Source organism: Procambarus clarkii, chromosome 37, assembly GCF_040958095.1.
Source record: "Procambarus clarkii isolate CNS0578487 chromosome 37, FALCON_Pclarkii_2.0, whole genome shotgun sequence".
In the NCBI taxonomy this organism is placed as follows: Eukaryota; Metazoa; Arthropoda; class Malacostraca; order Decapoda; family Cambaridae; genus Procambarus; species Procambarus clarkii.
Window position 1 is genome coordinate 15384015 of NC_091186.1, and position 24659 is coordinate 15408673.

The following is a 24659-nucleotide window of genomic DNA, read 5'->3' on the forward strand; positions in this document are numbered from 1 at the left end:
TCCAACCTCTTAAGATCATTTCCTTCTGCAATGGTCATATCGTAAGCATATCGTATTGGTGTAGTGCCTCTCGTCATTTGGTTCTGTGGCGGTGATATATTAAGGCTATAGAGTCTGTTAGCTAGAGTCCTCCTTGGGAAACTGCTTGAGCGGGAGACTCGAGCCTCAGAGAGACAGGTGTTGGTTCCCTTCTTTTCTGATTAATTTCGCAGAAACGGCCGCCAGAGTCGGGTTTGAGACGGTAATGCTCTCGATAATCTCGTTGGTAGGTATGTCGGGTATCCAAGAAATTATGTTTCAAAAAAGTATGAGAAAGCAACCAAGAAAGCATGAGACAGCAACCAAGAAAGCATGAGACAGCAACCAAGAAAGCAACCAAGAAAGCATGAGACAGCAACCAAGAAAGCATGAGACAGCAACCAAGAAAGCAACCAAGAAAGCATGAGACAGCAACCAAGAAAGCATGAGACAGCAACCAAGAAAGCATGAGACAGCAACCAAGATTGCAACCAAGAAAGCATGAGACAGCAACCAAGAAAGTACGAGAAAGCATGAGAAATCAACCAAGAAAGCATGAGAAATCAACCAAGAAAGAATGAGAAAGCAACCAAGAAAGCACGAGAAATCAACCAAGAAAGCATGAGAAATCAACCAAGAAAGCATGAGAAATCAACCAAGAAAGCATGAGAAATCAACCAAGAAAGCACGAGAAAGCAACCAAGAAAGCATGAAAAAGCAACAAACTAAACGTCCCAGCCTGGAAACGTCTTGGTAAGAGTAGCAAGAGATAAACATGTAGTAATACGGGCTTAACTGATGGGTCAAGAAATGTTTGAAGATCCTCTTCACTGGAAAAAAAAAACGAGTTTCGCATCACAGCCGTTATCTAAGATGTCGACAGGTGCCGCGTCGGTAATTCCACCGAGAACGTCGCGAATTTCACTCCGGAGTAGCTTGTGGGTTCCCTGGAATCGGACTTTGAATTAGATCACTGTAGTACCAATTGGCGAGCGCCTTAAGACGAGTCAACAGGAGCGCCTGTACAGTGTTTCAACTGTCAATGCCTCAACGACTCGAGTTAACGAAAGGAGAAGGTTTTTGTGTGTGTGTTGCAAGCTTGCAATCTTCGCTTGTGATACAAGAGAGAGCTTCATGCTTGTCAGGTATGAATACAACCAAGTAAGCTTCAGCATACACGGCTCCAACAGGCTAATAACCGTCATTACCTGACACTATGGCACCTAACAACAATATCTCTCTCTTGTACAGTTTAGACCTATTGTCTTATGTATGACCCTCTGTCCTGCGTGACAGTGAATACCAGCAATATCCTCACTTTAATAAGACTTTATCAAAATCCTCAGATTAGGCAAAATTGTAATTAATTTTGTCAATAAAGATAATAATAATAATAATAATCTCTTGCGTGAGTGGATGGAGAGAGGGGGGGGGGTACGGCAGGGACCAGATCGTGCAGATCCTGTGTCATGAGCATGCTCAGGGGTCAGAGGTCAGGACGGCAAGTATGGTGGGGGAGATGTGAGCCAGCACCCTGGTGACCGCTATTCCCAAGTCTCCCATCAAATCCTCTTCCACGTGCGATATATCAGCTGTGGATAACAAAGTTTCTCTTATATTCCCTTATCGTGCGAAATATATATATTTAAAAATTCTAATTTCGCGGGATTCGAGTTGGGAGAGGTGCAGCACACGCGTCCTGTCTGAAAAGTTGGAGTTTAATTGAGTCACAATGACCTGGGTTATGGAGAGACCTGGAGATCAGGGCTGAGGCGTCCTCACGAACGGGCTTATATTTACAGTTTGGATTGCTCGAACGGTGGATGTGATGAAGCCCTCGGCTGTGAGGTGCCGCTGGGTCCCGTGTGTGTGTGTGTGTGTGTGTGTGTGTGTGTGTGTGTGTGTGTGTGTGTGTGTGTGTGTGTGTGTGTGTGTGTGTGTGTGTGTGTGTGTGTGTACACTGTTTTTTCCATCGCCATCTCCAGTACTTGTTGGCAGGAGGTTGAAGAGTCGTGGGCCTCTAATGCTTACACTCTCATCACTAATTGTGCTTATATCACCCAAACTTCTAATAATAGTAATATGTTTATTCAGGTAAAAGTACATACAAAATGAATTACAAACTGAATGTTGGATTTCTAGATAAGCGCTAGTACATACTATGCCTAAAGTCACTAATACGGACACAGCGTTTTGGGCAAGCTTCCTCTCTCCATTTCATTATGGTTATGTTATACTTCCTAACATATCTCTCAGACGGTCCTAGGAGTCAGTGGGTTTTACCAATTCTGTGCAGCTTCCACCTTTGGGGAGTAGAAGAACTCCTAGAACCCCATCAAGCAGGTAACAGGTAAAGGATCTCTTCATATTTACTGACTCTCTAGTCTCAACTTCTTTAAAACTTCTTTGAAACACTAGCATTTGTTTCGAGATGACACCAGTGCATTGAAGAGTACGACCATATACCTGTATAACCTACTGAAACTGTTATATGGTATGAACTGTATATATGGTTATATGGTATATGAAACTGTTATATGGTCTGCTGATATTTGTATTATGGCACACAGTAAACTAAGATTATATGCATTACTTGATGCATTTTCCAGGATAGTAGGATGAATGTGGCCTCATAATCTCTGTTGACAAAACAAGGGTTCTTATTCCCCCCATTCTCTTCATGTTAACTATACTATTAATAGAGTGCATGTAGAGACGTGTGAGTCTTATAAATATCTTGGAGTCGAGGTTAATGATACAAATCTCGTCAGCAACCTTCGCAAAAAAAAACTAGTTGAGCGTCTTAAACCTCTCAAAACTCTTGTTGGCAAAGGATTTGGCATTAACATAAAATATGCTCGTAGTTTTTATATTGCCTTTATACGATCTGTTGTTGATTATTATGCCTTGCATCTTCTTAATTTTTCTCCTAAACAATTACAAGGCCTAGATGTAGTACAGAATGATGCCATGCGCATCATCCTGGGTTGTCCTAGAACTGTCACAATTGTTAACATGAGAAAGGAACTAAGATTACCTTCTATTTACGAGAGAATAGTTCTACTTAGTACTATGTTTTGCACCAAAACTTTAGAAGAATAATGGTTCCCCCAGCTCTATTCAAATTAAATTGAGATCCATTCTAAAAAATTTTGACTGTTCACTCAATCCGCCGGAAAAAAGCTCCTTACAGTGTGTGGCTCAGTTGTTGTGCCTATAATCTTATGAAACTGAACATGTCTCTTAATCCAGATAAAACTGTTCACCCATCAGTGTAAAACAAATGTATAACACTGAAACTATGAAATGTATAACACTAGAAGCTATTGACAGCCATCTTCAAAATCTGAAACCAACTGAATCCAATGCCTTTACTGATGGCTCTGCGCAATTCGGCACTGGTAGAACAGGTTGTGCATGTGCAGTATATAAATGGAATGAAATGGTTATGTCTAGTATACAGAGATTGAACGACTGGGCAAGCACGTCACAGACTGAGCTATTGGGTATTTATCTAGCCACTGAGTACCTTCTTCAGGTTATCTTGAGATGATTTCAGGGCTTAGCGTCCCCGCGGCCCGGTCCTCGACCAGGCCTCCTTTTTTGTTACACCCCCCCCCCAGGAAGTAGCCCGTAGCAGCTGTCTAACTCCCAGGTACCTATTCACTGATTAGACTCCTTAGAGGTCTAATAGAATAGTCTAGAGATGCTGGAAGTCTGTGATGTTATAGCCCCTCTAACCCCCCCCCCCCCGTAACACCCCCACACTCAACCCACACCAGGACTACCCCCCCCCCGTAACACCCCCACACTCAACCCACACCAGGACTACCCCCCCCCCCCTCCCAACACCACACACCCTCATAACAATAAAATATTGGCCCAAGGATGACTTGACTGACGTAGAGAACACGGACAGCCACCGCTAAACAGGTCATAAACAACCGAGGAAAGTGTGAACTTCCAGGAAGGTGATCTTGCGTGTCGGTTCGAGGCTCTCTACACGCTCCCCCTACACACGCACACACACACACACACACACACACACACACACACACACACACACACACACACACACACATTAGGCGGGATCCAAGAGTCAATGCTCGATCCTGCAAGCACATATAGGTGAGTACACGCACACACACACGCGCACACACACACACACACACACACACACACACACACACACACACACACACACACACACACACACACACACACACCAAGCTTAAAAAAAAGCGATGGGTGGTGGCCGCAACATTCAGCTACCCTCGCCAACCGTTGCAAGAAGTCAGGTGTACACAGAAACAAGGTGAGATGAACATGTTCAAAATGAACAACATGAGAGAATGATGAACCAGAATCTATTATTGCATTATGATCTATTAGATCTATTATGGTCTATTATTGCAACAGCATTGAGAATCTTGCGAAGATAATGTTAGTGCTGGCCCAAGAAGCCACTCCAAGAACTCTATTACTATTGAACTTGGGGTCAGAATCAACTGGAACATAACGGTACCGGGGAACATAATGGAATACCATCATCACCCCCAAGAGTGATATTAGAATCCTAATATCACTCTTGAGTGATATTAGACTCCTAATATCATTCTTGAGTGATATTAGACTCCTAATATCATTCTTGAGTGATATTAGACTCCTAATATCATTCTTGAGTGATATTAGAATCCTAATATCACTCTTGAGTGATATTAGACTCCTAATATCACTCTTGAGTATCATGAGTACCATCATCACCCCAAGAGTGATGGTACTCAGGGTGCTCCTAGGCTTAAGTCAGTTATGAAGGCCACCAAAAAAATAGTTTACTGAGCAACCAACAAGTAAACTGTACCCCCCTGAACATAGTCCAGGACTACAGTAAACTCTCAGTGTATACTCCGAGAAAATTGGCACATCTCTTCGTGTATTAAACATCTCCAAGTTTACCTTGTATGAAAAAGCTTCGGCCTTCAGTGGTAAACAAGGGTAAACTATTGTTGCCAACACATGTGAGTGATGTCACTGTAGCAGCACATGTGAGTGATGTCACTGTAACAACACATGTGAGTGATGTCACTGTAACAACACATGTGAGTGATGTCACTGTAACAACACATGTGAGTGATGTCACTGTAACAACACATGTGAGTGATGTCACTGTAACAACACATGTGAGTGATGTCACTGTAACAACACATGTGAGTGATGTCACTGTAACAACACATGTGAGTGATGTCACTGTAACAACACATGTGAGTGATATCACTGTAGCAACACATGTGAGTGATGTCACTGTATCAACACATGCGAGTGATGTCACTGTAGCAGCACATGTGAGTGATGTCACTGTAACAACACATGTGAGTGATATCACTGTAGCAACACATGTGAGTGATGTCACTGTAGCAACACATGTGAGTGATGTCACTGTATCAACACATGCGAGTGATGTCACTGTAACAACACATGTGAGTGATATCACTGTAGCAGCACATGTGAGTGATGTCACTGTAACAACACATGTGAGTGATATCACTGTAGCAACACATGTGAGTGATGTCACTGTATCAACACATGCGAGTGATGTCACTGTAGCAACACATGTGAGTGATGTCACTGTAGCAACACATGTGAGTGATGTCACTGCAACAACGCACTCGAGAGATGTCACAAAGTATCTTTATCAAAACCTGACGTCAAACAACCTAGAGATTAATTCCCGTGTTGATTAGTGTCAAGATGAGACAAGGTGTAAACACTGACTATGTAACGGGGGGTGGGGGGAAATAGCTCTATCTTGTCCATTATTCCACCCCCCAGTTAACTAACGAGGCCGGGGGAAACAGCTCTCTCTAGTCCGTTATCCCGTCCCCAGTTAGCTAACTATTCTAGAGCACTCCCAGAGTTCCTAAGGCAACCTCTCTCGTTCAACACCTTGTAACCTAGGTATTTGACTACCTAGGTTCCAAGACTACAAGGCGCCGTCACTTGATCAGTTACCCGAAACTCTAGAGAGAACTCTAGAATACAGAATCATTGCCACAAACGTATACGAGGAAACGAAAGGAAAGAAATGAATAGTGAAGTAATTAGTGAGGGCTTGGGGGTGAGAGGGAGAGAGGTGGGAGGAGCGAGGAGGGTCATTAGTTGAAAGTGAGAGTTTAGAGAGGGGGTGGAGGGAGAGGTGTAGATAGGTAGAAGGAGAAGAGTAGATAGTAGAAGTAGAAGAGTTGATAGTAGAAGACGAAATGCTGCCACCATCCATTCATGATCATTACATACAAGACAAGGAATGGAACTTGCCTGTATCACAAAATTCTCAAAGGATGTTATCATGAGTTCATTATTAGTATGTTCCCTCTGTACCATGTATCAACTCCAAACATGTACTCATTTATATCATGAACCCAGTAACCACTGAGGCTTTCTCAAATCCTCAACTCAAATCTCTAGGGAACAAAATAAAGTCCATTTAAATGATAAATTCAACAATTATATTTCACATGAAGTATCATAATATAAGCAATCCAATTCAAATGTTAAAGAGAGTCATCATCCAAGAATTCGAGAACCCTACAACTTGACTGCCCCTGATCATCACACAACATATGTAAACACGACCAAGTCACCTTAATGTTCACTCACCGAGGACTGAGTCTAAGTTGAATAGAGAGGGGGGGGGGGGTCTGTAGCTTGACAGAGACTGTCTCGCCCCTGCCGGCCGACAGCCTCCCTGGTAGGGACGTCTTCTCTCTCTCGTCTGCTGCTCTGTCTGTTAATGCTTTATGCTCGATAGTTCTCCGAGTATTTATTGGGGAACCTAGTAGCTAACTCCGCCCACAAGTAGATAGCCTCCGGCACTACCAAGCCACTCCTTAAACGTCGGCATGTTTGAAGGCTACCCGGCTCCAATTATACGCTTAGCGGAGGCAAGGTGAAATTATCATGATCTGACCTCAGGTCACTTGGGGTCATTAACGGTTAGAGGTGTGAGATCTCAGGCAGACAACTGGCGCCTCTCAGATCCTTGTCTGTGACTCATGTACTCTATGTATGTATTTTAAATAAACTAACCCAAACACTTTTACAGTGTTACATCTCCCCTTCTCCCCGAAAATAAAGTTTTTGCAACACTGCTAAAGCAAGCTAGCTGTGTGCGACAACTTTATTAACGAAAAGAATACATCCTAGCTAAACAAATATACATCATCCTACTCTAAAAAATGAAATATATAGACAGACGTCCATTGTCTCTGGCTGGGCGACGTCACTGCTTGGTCTTGTAGATAATCCTGTACCACATTTCTTCAACACAACTGCCTCCGTCGCTTCTCCGTCGTTAACGCACAACAACACTTGGTCAACCCGAAAGCCGTTACTACTTGAACTGAGCACAGGACCGTGGAATTCGGTTGTCCCAGCTGATCTGTAATTGGCCCTACGTCAGTCACCATGAGAGACGTATATTGGGGTTCTTCACAGCTATAGGGACTACAAGTTTCGAGACCTTCATATAGTTGCCAACAGTAGAAATCCCATCCTACTCTTCTTCCTCCCTGTTGCTCCAGCACGCCTCCTTCAGAGAGCTACTTCTGACAGCCACATCAAGTCCGCATGACACAGGAAGAATCACTCAACAGAGCAACATGCTTGTAGGAGGGGCAGCCAGTTAAGGCAAACGATCCTGTCTTGCAATTACGCTCCGTGCAATGATGCTGACACCAGCAAGGGACACGAGGCATCGTGTCTCACTCAGCTTGGTCTTATCTTCTTCTTCTCTCTTCTTTCTTCTCTCTTCCTTCTTCTCTCTTCTTTCTTCTTTCTTCTTTCTTCTCTCTTCTTTCTTCTCTCTTCTTTCTTCTCTTTTCCTCCTCCCATGGGTCTTTGACAAGCGACCTGGGGTCCATTGGGGTCTGTCCGTCCTGGGGTCCATCCTGGGTAGACCGATGTTGGTGGGACAGACTGGAGTCGTTGTTGTTCCTCTTCCATCTTTACTGGGTCGTCTGGGTTCGTCTGCAGAACGACCTGGGGTCCGTCCGTCCTGGGGTCCACTGGGTAGACCAATGTTGACCGACCGAGAGGGCTGCATCTTGGGGTCCCCTGGGGTGGTGGTGGTGGTGGAACCATGACCTCCAGGTAGCGGGCTGGTCGTCAAGGTGGTGATAAACGCCCGTGAGTATGGTACAGCAGCAGCCGTCTCCCTCTTTTGTATGTGCGCCTCGCCTCTCTTCTGGCTCCAACCTGTGGATGAACATAAAGGCGACAATACCGTGCTCACAAGATGTTTGTGTGACCCTGTAGTTTGTATAGGGTTACACAGTCATAACATAACGCTCTCCTCCTGGCAACAACTACACTTCAATTTTTAAAATAATCCAATTAACACTGAATGATATTGACTTGGTGGAACATAAGACAGTAACAGAGGAAAGTTAGAGAAGAGAGAATAAGGGCATCACTACTTTTAACTTGTCACAAAAAAAAAAAATCAACACTAATAGACAAAACACTAGCCTAAACTTAACTGTACCGTTCCTAATCTTAAGTACATAATTAACCATTACTCCCACCCTTAACCTACAGCCACCTACGTGACCCAGAGTGTCTCCCTAGCTTCTCCGCCGGTCAACAACCCCAAACTGTTGCCACCCCCTGTGACCAGACTATCTAACGTCGAGCGTCCCCAACGTGAAGTCTACTGACATACTAAGCCTCCCCCTAGCATGCTGTACAATACCAGTACACCTCGGGTTATTGCGTTCAAATGGAGTAAAACAGTCGATCGCAATAATCTGAGCAGAACCACCACTTAAAACTACACCTGCCACTCCCCACTGACCTGGAGACCAGCGGTGGCTGGGTTTCCCCGTGGGACATGCGAGGTCACCTGTCACACTCAGCTGACCTGCACTACCAACACCGCTAAGTTCCCAAATCGCCAAATCTTATTACTAACATAAATCACTACACACGCAAGTTCTGGTGAACATTCCCTGAACACCACAAAACTCACAAAATCACTAAACCACAACACTAGAGAATCACTATCTCCTAGCCTGAAAAAAACTCGCTAAATCGCGAAAGTAAAACACCTGTCAAGATCTCCCTGATAGCGCCTGAGCGGCAAAAAGACACGTGGGACTGAACAATGTTAAAAGAACACCAACTACCTACAACATTGTTCAACACCGCTGCCATCATTGTAACGGGGGGTGGGGGGAAATAGCTCTATCTTATCCATTATACCACCCCCCAGTTAACTAACGAGGCCGGGGGAAACAGCTCTCTCTTGTCCATTATTCCACCCCCCAGTTAACTAACGAGGCCGGGGGAAACAGCTCTCTCTAGTCCGTTATCCCGTCCCCAGTTAGCTAACTATTCTAGAGCACTCCCAGAGTTCCTAAGGCAACCTCTCTCGTTCAACACCTTGTAACCTAGGTATTTGACTACCTAGGTTCCAAGACTACAAGGCGCCGTCACTTGATCAGTTACCCGAAACTCTAGAGAGAACTCTAGAATACAGAATCATTGCCACAAACGTATACGAGGAAACGAAAGGAAAGAAATGAATAGTGAAGTAATTAGTGAGGGCTTGGGGGTGAGAGGGAGAGAGGTGGGAGGAGCGAGGAGGGTCATTAGTTGAAAGTGAGAGTTTAGAGAGGGGGTGGAGGGAGAGGTGTAGATAGGTAGAAGGAGAAGAGTAGATAGTAGAAGTAGAAGAGTTGATAGTAGAAGACGAAATGCTGCCACCATCCATTCATGATCATTACATACAAGACAAGGAATGGAACTTGCCTGTATCACAAAATTCTCAAAGGATGTTATCATGAGTTCATTATTAGTATGTTCCCTCTGTACCATGTATCAACTCCAAACATGTACTCATTTATATCATGAACCCAGTAACCACTGAGGCTTTCTCAAATCCTCAACTCAAATCTCTAGGGAACAAAATAAAGTCCATTTAAATGATAAATTCAACAATTATATTTCACATGAAGTATCATAATATAAGCAATCCAATTCAAATGTTAAAGAGAGTCATCATCCAAGAATTCGAGAACCCTACAACTTGACTGCCCCTGATCATCACACAACATATGTAAACACGACCAAGTCACCTTAATGTTCACTCACCGAGGACTGAGTCTAAGTTGAATAGAGAGGGGGGGGGGGGGGTCTGTAGCTTGACAGAGACTGTCTCGCCCCTGCCGGCCGACAGCCTCCCTGGTAGGGACGTCTTCTCTCTCTCGTCTGCTGCTCTGTCTGTTAATGCTTTATGCTCGATAGTTCTCCGAGTATTTATTGGGGAACCTAGTAGCTAACTCCGCCCACAAGTAGATAGCCTCCGGCACTACCAAGCCACTCCTTAAACGTCGGCATGTTTGAAGGCTACCCGGCTCCAATTATACGCTTAGCGGAGGCAAGGTGAAATTATCATGATCTGACCTCAGGTCACTTGGGGTCATTAACGGTTAGAGGTGTGAGATCTCAGGCAGACAACTGGCGCCTCTCCGATCCTTGTCTGTGACTCATGTACTCTATGTATGTATTTTAAATAAACTAACCCAAACACTTTTACAGTGTTACAACTAAAGAGTGACTGTTTTGACAGGTGTGTGTGATGTACAGCCTGTCAAGCACACAGCTTGACACGCCCCCCTCCCCCCTACACATCTCCACTTCATATCTCTAAGACGGCTCAACTTCCTAATGTTACTCCATTAATGTCTCTCAAGTCTTGAAAATTAGTCGTTTACTCGATAATTATCAGTCATTAGAGATCATCAGAGTACATATTATCCACCCTTTGGGTGGTGGGTAGTATATATGTACTCTGTGGAGTACATATACTACCCACAATGTGGAGTACTCGCCTCCATATGTGTCTCAGGGCGTCTGGAGGGTCCTGGAATATCATTCCAGGCGGCGCTATAGCTGCTAGGGGTGTCCCTGGGGAGTATATAGCGAGTACCGTTGACTGGTGGTAGGTACAGAGAGGGTGATAACCCCAGGGGTGGGTGGAGCCGCCGTGGGTGTGGAGGTGGGGGAGTGTGTGGGAGATCGGGGAGGAGTGTAGGGGGTGGTGTGTGTAGGGAGGGGGGGGGGGAGTGTAGGGTGATGGGGTGTGGGTGATTACCATACTACCTGCCTGCTCCCACCCACGTCTGCTACACACACACACACACACACACACACACACACACACACACACACACACACACACACACACACACACACACACACACACACACACACACTTCACTCACACTACTCAAATCGGCGTCTCATGCTGTGCCTTCCTTGCACACACTTTCCTCCGGCAGACAGCACGCTGCCTGCAACACTGCCACGGATGTATACTCCGAGAGGTGGACCTCGCTTCTTATATCTATTACGAGAGTTTACTCACTGTTGACCAGACCACACACTAGAAGGTGAAAGGACGACGACGTTTCGGTCCGTCCTGGACCATTCTCAATCACAATCGACTTGAGAATGGTCCAGGACGGACCGAAACGTCGTCGTCCCTTCACCTTCTAGTGTGTGTGGTCTGGTCAACATACTTTAGCCACGTTATTGTGACTCATCGCCTGCAGTTTACTCACTGCTACGGGCTGCTTCCTGGGGGATGTGTAACAAAAAGGAGGCCAGGTCGAGGACCGGGCCGCGGGGACGCTAAACCCCGAAATCATCTCAAAATAACATCAAGATAACTGCCCAATGTTCAGGACTAAGGTGTACTTGCTAGAGGTCAACAATTCACTGTTGTGGCATCAACCAATAGATGGCGTTGATAGGCACTCATCCCAACAGCTATACCACCTGCCTCTTTCACTCATTGAGGCACTGCGCGCGCATCCTCCCTAGACACCTCTAGGCCTACATACACATTACGCAAGCTGATGAGAACTGTATGATTTATTTCGCATTGTCGATGATTGATTGATAATGATTAAGCCACCCCAAAAGGTGGCACGGGCATGAATAGCCCGTAATTCTCATTCTCGGAGGAAAAAGTCTCTTAAACTTATCGACCAGGTCCCCTTAGGCCCAAGAGTGAAGACCTTTCCAAGAATGCAACCTACAAGAGTTACTTAACTCCTGAGTACATATATACAGCTAGGTAAATATAGCCATCTGGTGAAATGAAACGTGCCCAACCGTCTCTGTACCGCCTGATGGATCGGATCCGGAATAGTGAACAAATGTAATGCGCTAAGGGAAGTGGTAGAGGCAGAATCCACGCCCAACTTTAAATGTAGACACGCAAGAGCCCAATAGCCTCTAGAACCAACACCCCCTCAGGCGATTATGGGTTGAAAGGCAGGATCAATGAGATTGAGCTCATCCTCAACAAATATGTGAGCACAGAGTCAACGTATTGTATGGAGGTAGTTGTGGAAGCCAGCGTATTGTATGGGGGTAGTTGTGGAAGCCAGCGTATTGTATGGGGGTAGTTGTGGAAGCCAGCGTATTGTATGGTGGTAGTTGTGGAAGCCAGCGTATTGTATGGGGGTAGTTGTGGAAGCCAGCGTATTGTATGGTGGTAGTTGTGGAAGCCAGCGTATTGTATGGTGGTAGTTGTGGAAGTCAGCGTATTGTATGGTGGTAGTTGTGGAAGCCAGCGTATTGTATGGTGGTAGTTGTGGAAGTCAGCGTATTGTATGGTGGTAGTTGTGGAAGCCAGTGTATTGTATGGTGGTAGTTGTGGAAGCCAGCGTATTGTATGGTGGTAGTTGTGGAAGCCAGCGTATTGTATGGTGGTAGTTGTGGAAGCCAGCGTATTGTATGGTGGTAGTTGTGGAAGTCAGCGTAATGTATGGTGGTAGTTGTGGAAGCCAGCGTATTGTATGGTGGTAGTTGTGGAAGCCAGCGTATTGTATGGTGGTAGTTGTGGAAGGCAGCGTATTGTATGGTGGTAGTTGTGGAAGCCAGCGTATTGTATGGTGGTAGTTGTGGAAGCCAGCGTATTGTATGGTGGTAGTTGTGGAAGGCAGCGTATTGTATGGTGGTAGTTGTGGAAGCCAGCGTATTGTATGGTGGTAGTTGTGGAAGCCAGCGTATTGTATGGTGGTAGTTGTGGAAGGCAGCGTATTGTATGGTGGTAATTGTGGAAGCCAGCGTATTGTATGGTGGTAGTTGTGGAAGCCAGCGTATTGTATGGTGGTAGTTGTGGAAGGCAGCGTATTGTATGGTGGTAGTTGTGGAAGGCAGCGTATTGTATGGTGGTAGTTGTGGAAGCCAGCGTATTGTATGGTGGTAGTTGTGGAAGGCAGTCATTGACTTTGACACACACACACATGACGCTCCAAGACGTTGTGATATTACAACACAGCACATGTGTGCAGGCTTACACCTGGCTGGCTTGTGTGGGCCTACACCTGGCTCGCTTGTGTGGGTCTACACCTGGCTCACTTTTGTGGGCCTACACCTGGCTGACTTGTGTGGGTCTACACCTGGCTGACTTGTGTGGGCCTACACCTGGCTAACTTGTGTGGGCCTACACCTGGCTGACTTGTGTGGGTCTACACCTGGCTGACTTGTGTGGGCCTACACCTGGCTGACTTGTGTGGGCCTACACCTGGCTCGCTTGTGTGGGTCTACACCTGGCTCACTTGTGTGGGCCTACACCTGGCTGACTTGTGTGGGCCTACACCTGGCTGACTTGTGTGGGCCTACACCTGGCTGACTTGTGTGGGCCTACACCTGGCTGACTTGTGTGGGCCTACACCTGGCTGACTTGTGTGGGCCTACACCTGGCTGACTTGTGTGGTCCTGACAACCAGGCGCCTCCGAGCGGCGCCTCCGGGAGCAGGCGTTGCACCTCCACGATACACATCACATCTTGCCTCCTGTAACCCCGGTGTTTACCGTGCTAACTCCGCAGAATTCCAGGCAACAGCCTCCAGGAGCGAGGCCGATGTCCTCTGTACCCCGGGAGGACCAGCAGGCTGGATTACCCAGGCTAGGGGACACATGGTATTATGTAAGACTCAACCGCTCGGCTCACTGATTGTCAATATGCTCGGTTTACTGGTTATCTATATGCTCGGTTTATTGGTTATCAATATGCTCGGTTCATTGGTTATCTGCATGCTCGGTTCACTGGTTATCTATATGCTCGGTTCACTGGTTATCTATATGCTCGGTTCATTGGTTATCTGCATGCTCGGTTCACTGGTTATCCACATGCTCGGTTCACTGGTTATCTATATGCTCGGTTCACTGGTTATCTATATGCTCGGTTCACTGGTTATCTGCATGCTCGGCTCACTGCTCATCTACACACTCATCTCACTACACCCCCCCACACACACACACTCAGTTCACTACACCCACACACACTCAGCTCACTACACCCCCCATACACACACACACTCAGCTCACTACACCCCCCATACACACACACTCAGTTCACTACACCCACACACACTCAAATCACTACACCCCCCACACACACTCAGCTCACTACACCCCCACACACACACTCAGCTCACTACACCCCCCCCCACACACACTCAGCTCACTACACCCACACACACTCAGCTCACTACACCCCCCCATACACACACACTCAGTTCACTACACCCACACATACTCAGCTCACTACACCCCCACACACACACTCAGCTCACTACCCCCCACACACACACACTCAGCTCACTACACCCCCCATACACACACACACTCAGCTCACTACACCCCCCATACACACACACTCAGTTCACTACACCCCACCCCCACACACACACTCAAATCACTACACCCCCCACACACACTCAGCTCACTACACCCCCACACACACACTCAGCTCACTACACCCCCCCCCACACACACTCAGCTCACTACACCCCCCCCCACACACACTCAGCTCACTACACCCCCCATACACACACACTCAGTTCACTACACCCACACATACTCAGCTCACTACACCCCCACACACACACTCAGCTCACTACCCCCCCCACACACACACACTCAGCTCACTACACCCCCCATACACACTCAGCTCACTACACCCCCCCACACACACACAGCTCACTACACCCCCCCCCACACACACACACTCAACTCACTACACCCCCCCCCCCACACACACTCTCAGCTCACTACACCCCCCCCCCACACACACACTCAACTCACTACAACCCCCCACACACACTCAGCTCACTACACCCCCCACACACACTCAGCTCACTACACCCCCACACACACACACTCAGCTCACTACACCCCCCCCCCCCACACACACTCAGCTCACCCCCCCCCCCCCCCCCCACAATTTTGGAGCCGAGCATAAATATTGAGGAGGAAGCGTTATCGTACCGTCCAGGAAGTGTTAACGACCAGCCCGTTCTCTGGATCTGCCACTGTGTACAAAATGCAAATGTTCCCCCCCCCCTAACCACAAACGTACGACCCTCCCCCAAGCAACCCCATCTAATCTATGGGGGCTGATGCCTAGAAAACGTCATTATAACGGCGCTATACTCTGAACTAATACGTCGCATTTTAAGGGACAAGAGTCGAATTCGTTGAAAAAGCGACGTATGAGGCGAGAGAGCGACGTTTGCCGATGCTGTGCCTTCTGGGATGGTGGCGGCAGGAGGAAGGCAAAGTAGTTGAAAAGTAGTAGGCATCCATCAGTCTTAGGAGACTATGGAGTTGCGCTCTGGGTGTCGGTCTGGAGTGGCCTCTCCAGGGCACAGAGCCAGGGTAGGTTGATACGGGGGGAGAAGCTGTTACCCATGCAGCAGGTCCCCACTCTCCACGGCGCCGAAAGTCTCCAATGGAAAGGCATACGCCAATACGATTGGTTCCAGCGCCGTCGCAGGAACTGTCAGAACGAAGTTGAAAGGCAGCAATGAACTGCCCCACGGGGGCTCCAGCTCCGGACTTTAAGTAGTTGAATAGTGTTATGATTACACGTGTCTTATGTAGAGTTTTGATTCAAGCTCTACATATTAATTAGCAGGAAATAGGTGGCATATCCCCCCTTAGACGATTGGGAGGTGGAGAAGGGAAGGGGTGGGGAGGGGAGTGGTAAAGGGGGGGGGGTGATCCAGTCATAACAACAATACCCGTCGCCTGGGCGTGGGCGTGGGCGTGGGCGTACACACTATTGGCCCCAGCTAGGTTGTTAAAGAGGTACTTAGATAGTTTCGACATATCAACACAGCTTTCATTCAAGCTTTGAAAACAGGCTGTTAGGGTAGTAGTGGGTAGACACAGGAATATAACCTGACCTTGAAATGTGGCATTGGTGGGGGGGGGGGGATGGCACAAGTGGCATCTCTCATGTTTGGTTGGGAGGCAAGAGAGGGAGGGAGGGAGGGAGGTGAGGGAGGGAGGAGTATGTATGATTCGGTTATGTATGTACGTGATTCGTAAGTATTAACATAGGAAAAAAAAACAATGAAGCCAAAATTCTGAACGTTTTCGAGTTTCAACTCATAATCAAGGAATGCAGACACGAAAACATTCAGAATTGTCGCTTTTTTTCTATGTGTTTATTTACATATATTACTGTCAGTGATTTCTTGTTACCATGTTCTATCTTCCGCCACGTCTATATTACCTACCTATCTATGCCATCTTATCCTATCTCACCCTATCCTAACCTATACGAACCTAATTTAACCTATCTCAATTCAATCCTATCCTACCACTCACTCATACCTATCCTACCTTAGTTCTGGTTGATACCTGGTTGATGAGGTTCTGGGAGTTCTTCTACTCCCCAAGCCCGGCCGGAGGCCAGGCTTGACATGTGAGAGTTTGGTCCACCAGGCTGTTGCTTGGAGCGGCCCGCAGGCCCACATATCCACCACAGCCCGGTTGGTCCGGCACTCCTTGCAGGAATAAATCTAGTTTCCTCTTGAAGATGTCCACGGTTGTTCCGGCAATATTTCTTATGCTTGCTGGGAGGACGTTGAACAACCGCACATAAATATGACCCACCAGAATGGCACAGATATTTCAGCCAAATTTGCATGTCACAAGGACAAAGTTGAACAAGACCCAGGCACCCCCCCCCCCTTCTCTGTTGCTAAGACTACATTGGTCCAAACACTCGAGTCTGATAGAAGAGAAACTACTAACTCGTAAAGGTCTAAAAGCACCCGTATAAAAAGCTATGATGTGTTCAGATCCGAAACCTATGTTTATGGGCAGCACAAAACGTCGACCAGACTGTGCGACACAGTGGTTGCCAAGGATCAGGTTGGGTTACCTGTGGCAGGTGGCTACAGGTGACGGATCTCCCAATCCTGAGCACTCCGTGAACAGGAATTAGGTCATTATCTCACGCACTATAACATTGAATGCCCAGTCATTATAGATCCTTCAGATCTTCCCGCCCCAATCTCGCCATGAGGTACCAGGGGGGCCAGATTCACCAAAGCACTTACGCGAGTACTTACGAACGTGTACATCTTTCCTCAATCTTTGACGGCTTTGGTTACATTTAGTAAACAGTTTACAAGCATGAAAACTTTCCATTCAACTGTTGTTATTGTTATAAACAGCCTCCTGGTGTTTCGGAGCTCATTAACTGTTTAATAATTGGAAACAAAGCTGCCAAAGATTGAGAAAAGATGTACAAGGGGCCAGATTCACGAAAACACTTAAGCAAGCATTTACGAACCTGTACATCTTTTCTCAATCTTTGGCGGCTTTGTTTACAATTAATAAGCAGTTAATGAGCTCCGAAGCACCAGGAGGCTGTTTATAACAATAACAGCAGCTGAATGGGAAGTTTTCATGCTTGTAAACTGTTTAATAAATGTAACCAAAGCCGTCAAAGATTGAATAAAGCTGTACACGTTCGTAAGTGCTTGCGTAAGTGCTTTCATGAATCTGGCCCCAGGTTCGTAAGTGCTTTCGTGTATCTGGCCCCTGGAGCTTTGCAACCATTTGATTAACTCTCGTGTTCTTGAGGAAATCCTCATAATGCGCGCGGTACAACTACTCACAACATGGCGCGGTATGAGTAACCATCTTGCGAGATGCGGATTTTCAGCTTCGCGTAGCCTAGCGCTTGACGAACTGTATATGTACCCCCCACTCTCCCCCAACCTCTCCAACCACTTGGGGCTGGACGGTAGAGCAACGGTCTCGCTTCATGCAGGTCAGCGTTCAATCCCCCGACCGTCCACAAGTGCTTGGGCACCAATCCTTTCCCCCTCCGCCCCATCCTAAATCCTTATCCTGACCCCTTCCAAGTGCTATATAGTCGTAATGACTTGGCGCTTTCCTCTGATAATTCCTTCCTTCCACCCCCCCCCCCCAATCATAAGGTCTAGGTTACGGCAGCTGCATAAATGCACATGTACCAAAATGCGTTCAGGCTCAATTGTTTTTTTAACAAATGTTCTGTTCTGTTCTTCAAACATGAACAAAGTTTGTTCTACCTAGATCCTGTAACAGATGAGAGGACTATTTAAACCCCTCTTACAGTTTGCTTCGTAGATCCTGTTACAGAAGAGAAGGCTACCTGAATCTTGTGACATAGCAGAATACGTTTCTTAGACCTATACATCCTAACCATCATCGTACGAACCCAAGCAACCCACCTCACCAATCAAGACCCCATACATATAGACAACGTCAATGTTTTCAGCGCCCTCACTGTTATTAAGCACGTCGACTTGTCAGTGGATGGGTGGATTCATTCAATAATGCGACGGATTTGGTAAGCTAGAAGATGGGGTGGCATCCCAGGTGGGTGTGGCTAAGGGGGGTGTGGCTAAGGGGGTGGGTGGGTGGCATCACGGGAGAGTGTGGCTAAGGGGGTGGGTGTGGCTAAGGGGGTGGGTGGCTAAGGATGGGGGTTAACACCCCCTCTCCAGGGACAAACACCTGGGGCAGTTATCTATATTGCCCGCGACGACCCAATCATGCCCTGGGGTAACGAGCCTAGTCTCGGTACACCCGTGGCAGTGTTATGAACACCTGGGAGTGTATGTACACCTGGGAGTGTATGTACACCTGGGAGTGTATGTACACCTGGGAGTGTATACCACACCTGGGAGTGTATACCACACCTGGGAGTGTATGTACACCTGGGAGTGTATACCACACCTGGGAGTGTATTCCACACCTGGGAGTGTATGTACACCTGGGAGTGTATACACACCTGGGAGTGTATACCACACCTGGGAGTGTATACCACACCTGGGAGTGTATACACACCTGGGAGTGTATGTACACCTGGGAGTGTATACACACCTGGGAGTGTATACACACCTGGGAGTGTATACCACACCTGGGAGTGTATACCACACCTGGGAGTGTATACACACCTGGGAGTGTATGTACACCTGGGAGTGTATACACACCTGGGAGTGTATACACACCTGGGAGTGTATACCACACCTGGGAGTGTATGCACACCTGGGAGTGTATGTACACCTGGGAGTGTATACCACACCTGGGAGTGTATACCACACCTGGGAGTGTATACACACCTGGGAGTGTATACCACACCTGGGAGTGTATGCACACCTGGGAGTGTATGTACACCTGGGAGTGTATACCACACCTGGGAGTGTATACCACACCTGGGAGTGTATGTACACCTGGGAGTGTATACCACACCTGGGAGTGTATACCACACCTGGGAGTGTATGTACACCTGGGAGTGTATACCACACCTGGGAGTGTATACCACACCTGGGAGTGTATGTACACCTGGGAGTGTATACCACACCTGGGAGTGTATACCACACCTGGGAGTGTATGTACACCTGGGAGTGTATGCACACCTGGGAGTGTATACCACACCTGGGAGTGTATTCCACACCTGGGAGTGTATACACACCTGGGAGTGTATACACACCTGGGAGTGTATACACACCTGGGAGTGTATACCACACCTGGGAGTGTATTCCACACCTGGGAGTGTATACACACCTGGGAGTGTATACCACACCTGGGAGTGTATACACACCTGGGAGTGTATACCACACCTGGGAGTGTATACACACCTGGGAGTGTATACACACCTGGGAGTGTATACCACACCTGGGAGTGTATACACACCTGGGAGTGTATGCCACACCTGGGAGTGTATTCCACACCTGGGAGTGTATACACACCTGGGAGTGTATACACACGTGGGAGAGAAAACGAACGTATATAAAGGTTGAGAAAGCACCGTTTACTGGTGTAAGGAGAAGGGCGGGGTGGAAAGAGAGTGAGGGTGATGACAGGTGATGGGGGTGGTGGTGGTGAGGGTCCCAAATATTAGGGGCAGGGCGAGGAGTCCCAGGTATTAGGGACAGGGGAAGGTGGTGGATGGGGAGGCGTAGTCATAAATCACGGAGTGAAGGCCAGACGGACCCTCGTAGATACGTGTGGCTACAAAATCGTAGGCTTGGCTGCAAAAACTGCAAAAACAGAAACTCTAAAAATTGGAAGGTACGCCCTGGAAAGCGAGGCTTGGAAAAATCTATCCTGTAAAGTGTGTCCTAGAAAGTACGGACAATACTTTCCAAAGTATCTCTAGGACTTAGGACTAAGAAGAGAGGTAGGGAAGAGGACCCCAGGGAGGGCAGGCAGGAGTAGATCTAAGTAGATCTAAGTAGATCTAAGGAGAGGTACTCACCTCAGTGGTCGCCATACGTGGTGTCAGACGTCCAGGAGACGCACTCTAATAGTTCCTCACGCCCGCTGCCCGCCCGCCATCTTCAACTCCTCGTTAATAACACTCAAACACCACATTGTGGCCACCAACGCTTCGTTTCCAAGTTGCAATCGTTTCATTCGATCAAAACTCACTTAAATAATTTTCTTTATTGACCAAATACACACACACGCACATATATATATATACCGGAGAACTGCAACATAAGATAATAATATATAGCCTCTGAGTATTAGCTACCGAAGAGTAGTAGCGAGTGTGTGAGGGGTGGATACAGGCTCCACACTGGGACAACTCGCTCCGCACCCTTCAGGACAACTCGCTCCGCACCCTTCAGAACAACTCGCTCCACACCCTCCGGGACAACTCGCTCCCTCACAGCCGCTACCACTACACACTTAGCGGTCAAAAACGTAAATCACACTCAAGCGTAAAACTACATCACCGATTTCTTAAATCTGTTGAAATTCACACGCAAGTTAAAACTTTTCAATTGGCATTCGCGCCTATTCAAAATGCCCAACCGCCACTTCCTTGCCAGTTGCATAGGCCTACATTACTCGCAATAATTTGGATCTTTCTGTCTAGCACGAGTAGGCTCGGTTAGAGTATTCTTATAGGCCTACACAAGGAGCATCGAGGGTGGGTGGTTAGCATGATGCTGCAGATGCTGAGGGGCTCTTCTTGTTCCCGGTGATGCTGTTCGGGAAGGTTGTGGTTGTTATGGGAGTGGGTTGTGATCATGGTGGCTGATTGTGGTTGTGATGGAAGGTTGTGATCACGTTGGTGGGTCGTGGTTGAGGCTGTGATTGTCATGGTTTGTGGTTATAATAATGGGTTGTAGCTGTGATGGTAGGCTTTGATCTCGGTGGTGGAGTGTGGTTGTAATGGAGTAGGTTGTGATTATGGTGGGGTTGTAGTTGGGATGGGAAGTTGTTGTCATGGTAGCTGAGTGTGATGCAAGGCTGTGATCATGGTGGTTGTAATGGTAGGTTGTACCCATGGTGATGGGATATGGGTGTGATCGTGGAAGGAGGGTTGTGGGGTTGTGGTTGTTGTAATGGCAGCTGGGTGGTAGTAGTGGCAGTTGGTTAGTGATGGTGGCAGTTAGTGGTGGTGGCAGTTAGTGGTAGTGGCAGTTGGTTAGTGATGGTGGCAGTTAGTGGTAGTGGCAGTTGGTTAGTGATGGTGGCAGTTAGTGGTAGTGGCAGTTGGTTAGTGGTGGTGACAGTTAGTGGTAGTGGTGATGGTGACAGTTGAATGGTAGTGATGGTGACTGATGAGTGGTAGTAATGATGTTTTTTTTTTTTTCTTTTTTTTTTGCAGGGATATTCCTGCGCGGGAGTGATGATGGTGACAGTTGGTTGCACTGGATAGTTCTAGACGGTGTGGAGAGTTAAAAGGGGGGTTGTTTTCGGGTTGTGGTACTTAGATTTTGTTAGGTGGTGAGAGTTCGGTTGATTGTGTGGTGGTAGCTGGGGGGGGGGGGTGAGTGGGATGACCTGTTCTAGTGGTCAGATGAGGTTGTCGGGTGGATGTAATTGTGGAATGTTAGTGTATATACAGAGAACATACAATGTACCCCCGTGCATGAAGTTCTATTGATCCATGAATAACTGTTCTGCATCTTGAAGACTAACACGCATTGCATGGCTTGTGCGAGGCAGCATCGAGCATATGGGTTTCCTGTGGGCGTAGGGAGCTGCTAAGTGGCCAGAGCTGGTGCCTGAGGGTGGGCGGGGGTGGCAGGGTAGGCTAAGTTTCCACCCCACCACCCACCACAGTAGCCCCCACACATCACCCACCACAGTGGCCCCCACACATCACCCACACTGGACATTAAAGCCGTGGGATGTTTGCCGTCAAACTCATTGTGGCGAATATGATTGGTGTACTCCACTTCATATAGTCTAGGGTAGCTGCACTAATGCAGATGTACCTCATAACTTAATAAAAAAAAAAATTGGTGTAGACACTAGCACTCTTGTATATTCACGGGATTTGTAATCTCAATTACATTTGAATTCTATGGCCGCAAATACACTCTGCTTATACACTCGTATTGCTTGGTCCGCGCGACACGGGTCCCTTAGGGGCGGTCAGACGACTGTGACTCGGTCTTGGGTCCCACAACATCCTGGGACTACTACCCTGGCAGGCGACTCTTCCCACCCCCGGCCCGCCAGGTGACTCCGGGCACACAGGTGACCTCTACCATCACAACACAACCCTCGCCGCCGTCCCCAGGTATCGCTAATCGCACTTGACACCTGGTGAAGTCTTCCTCCTCCTCCCCTGGCGGCCGCCCCCGCCTCCGCGGGAGAGTTGGGCGGTCCCTGCGAGGCGGGAGGAGGCGCATTTAAGCGAGTTACGAAGGAGAGGAGACGCGCGAGGTACCTGCACCGCGGCTGAAGAAGCTACACTGACCATCTCGGTCCGGAGCTGTGCTTAGGAAGGAGGAGGAGGAGTAAGGAAGGTGGAATGCGAGGTGGTGTTGCCGCCGCGTGGTCGCTACCCAACACCCGCTGCCCCACACTTTGATTTTGTATTGTGTGGTGCGGGTGAAAAGCCGACTTGGCGTACTGATCAATATAGTAATGTATGCGGGTAATCAAATTCATTAACCAATTGTAACTGGTGTGGATGTTGGCGAGGGTGGAGGGGGATGGGGGTGAGGGGGCGAGGAGGTGTACCTGTGGGCTTGCTATGCTATAGCGGTGCAGGTACACCCTCCTGGGTACACCTCCGCGCACCTTCACTTGCAACTGGAGTACCAACCCACACTAACATCACGTTACAGTCTCACTCGGAACCATGAATGTTTCTCGCTGCATATGCTTGTAGAGCAAGGTGCTCTGCGGCCAGGTCGTAGCGAGGGCATTTTGAGAAGTAAGACAGCTCTTTACCGTGTAAGTCACAGTGGGGACGACAGTGAAGAGTTCTCTGCTGCTCTACGAGGCGAGGTCATCTGCTGCTCTACGAGGTCTTCTGCTGCTCTACGAGGTCTTCTGCTGCTCTACGAGGTCTTCTGCTGCTCTACGAGGTCTTCTGCTGCTCTACGAGGTCTTCTGCTGCTCTACGAGGTCTTCTGCTGCTCTACGAGGTCTTCTGCTGCTCTACGAGGTCTTCTGCTGCTCTACGAGGTCTTCTGCTGCTCTACGAGGTCATCTGCTGCTCTACGAGGTCTTCTGCTGCTATACGAGGTCTTCTGCTGCTCTACGAGGTCTTCTGCTGCTCTACGAGGTCTTCTGCTGCTCTACGAGGTCATCTGCTGCTCTACGAGGTCATCTGCTGCTCTACGAGGTCTTCTGCTGCTCTACGAGGTCATCTGCTGCTCTACGAGGTCATCTGCTGCTCTACGAGGTCTTCTGCTGCTCTACGAGGTCATCTGCTGCTCTACGAGGTCTTCTGCTGCTCTACGAGGTCTTCTGCTGCTCTACGAGGTCTTCTGCTGCTCTACGAGGTCATCTGCTGCTCTACGAGGTCTTCTGCTGCTCTACGAGGTCATCTGCTGCTCTACGAGGTCTTCTGCTGCTCTACGAGGTCTTCTGCTGCTCTACGAGGTCTTCTGCTGCTCTACGAGGTCATCTGCTGCTCTACGAGGTCTTCTGCTGCTCTACGAGGTCATCTGCTGCTCTACGAGGTCATCTGCTGCGCTAAGTACCTCTCTCTTGCACACACGTTCTTCCCTACGCCATTTAGAACACCAAACAGCTGTTACAAGGGCCCGTCGCCAAGCTGTTTACCACCAGTTGTGTAGTAAGAACACTCACTTACATGAACAAATCCACAAGGGCCGTGACGAGGATTCGAACCTGCGTCCGGGAGCATCCCAGACACTGCCTTAATCGACTGAGTTACGACAGGGTAAAAAAAAAAAAAAAAGAGTTGAAACCGAAGTTCTACTGAACTTACTGGATCCCGTAGCCTCTCCGAGGCACAAACCAGGATTTTACACAACTCCCCCCCTGCACCCGAG

General features: G+C 47.9%; 1 protein-coding gene across 2 annotated transcripts in view; it reads right to left on the bottom strand.

Annotated features, from left to right (window-relative positions):
• LOC138372044 (uncharacterized) overlaps positions 1 to 24659 on the bottom strand; it is a 114301-nt gene that overhangs the window by 9045 nt on the left and 80597 nt on the right. The window contains exon 1 of one of the 2 annotated variants that reach the window (XM_069337161.1): positions 20642 to 21656. The exons of the other annotated variant lie outside the window; for it this stretch is intronic. Coding sequence (XP_069193262.1) covers positions 20642 to 20656 — 15 coding nt within the window. The 5' untranslated portion in view covers positions 20657 to 21656. Of the gene's footprint in view, positions 1 to 20641; positions 21657 to 24659 lie in introns of those variants that run through there. 2 annotated transcript variants of the gene reach the window in all.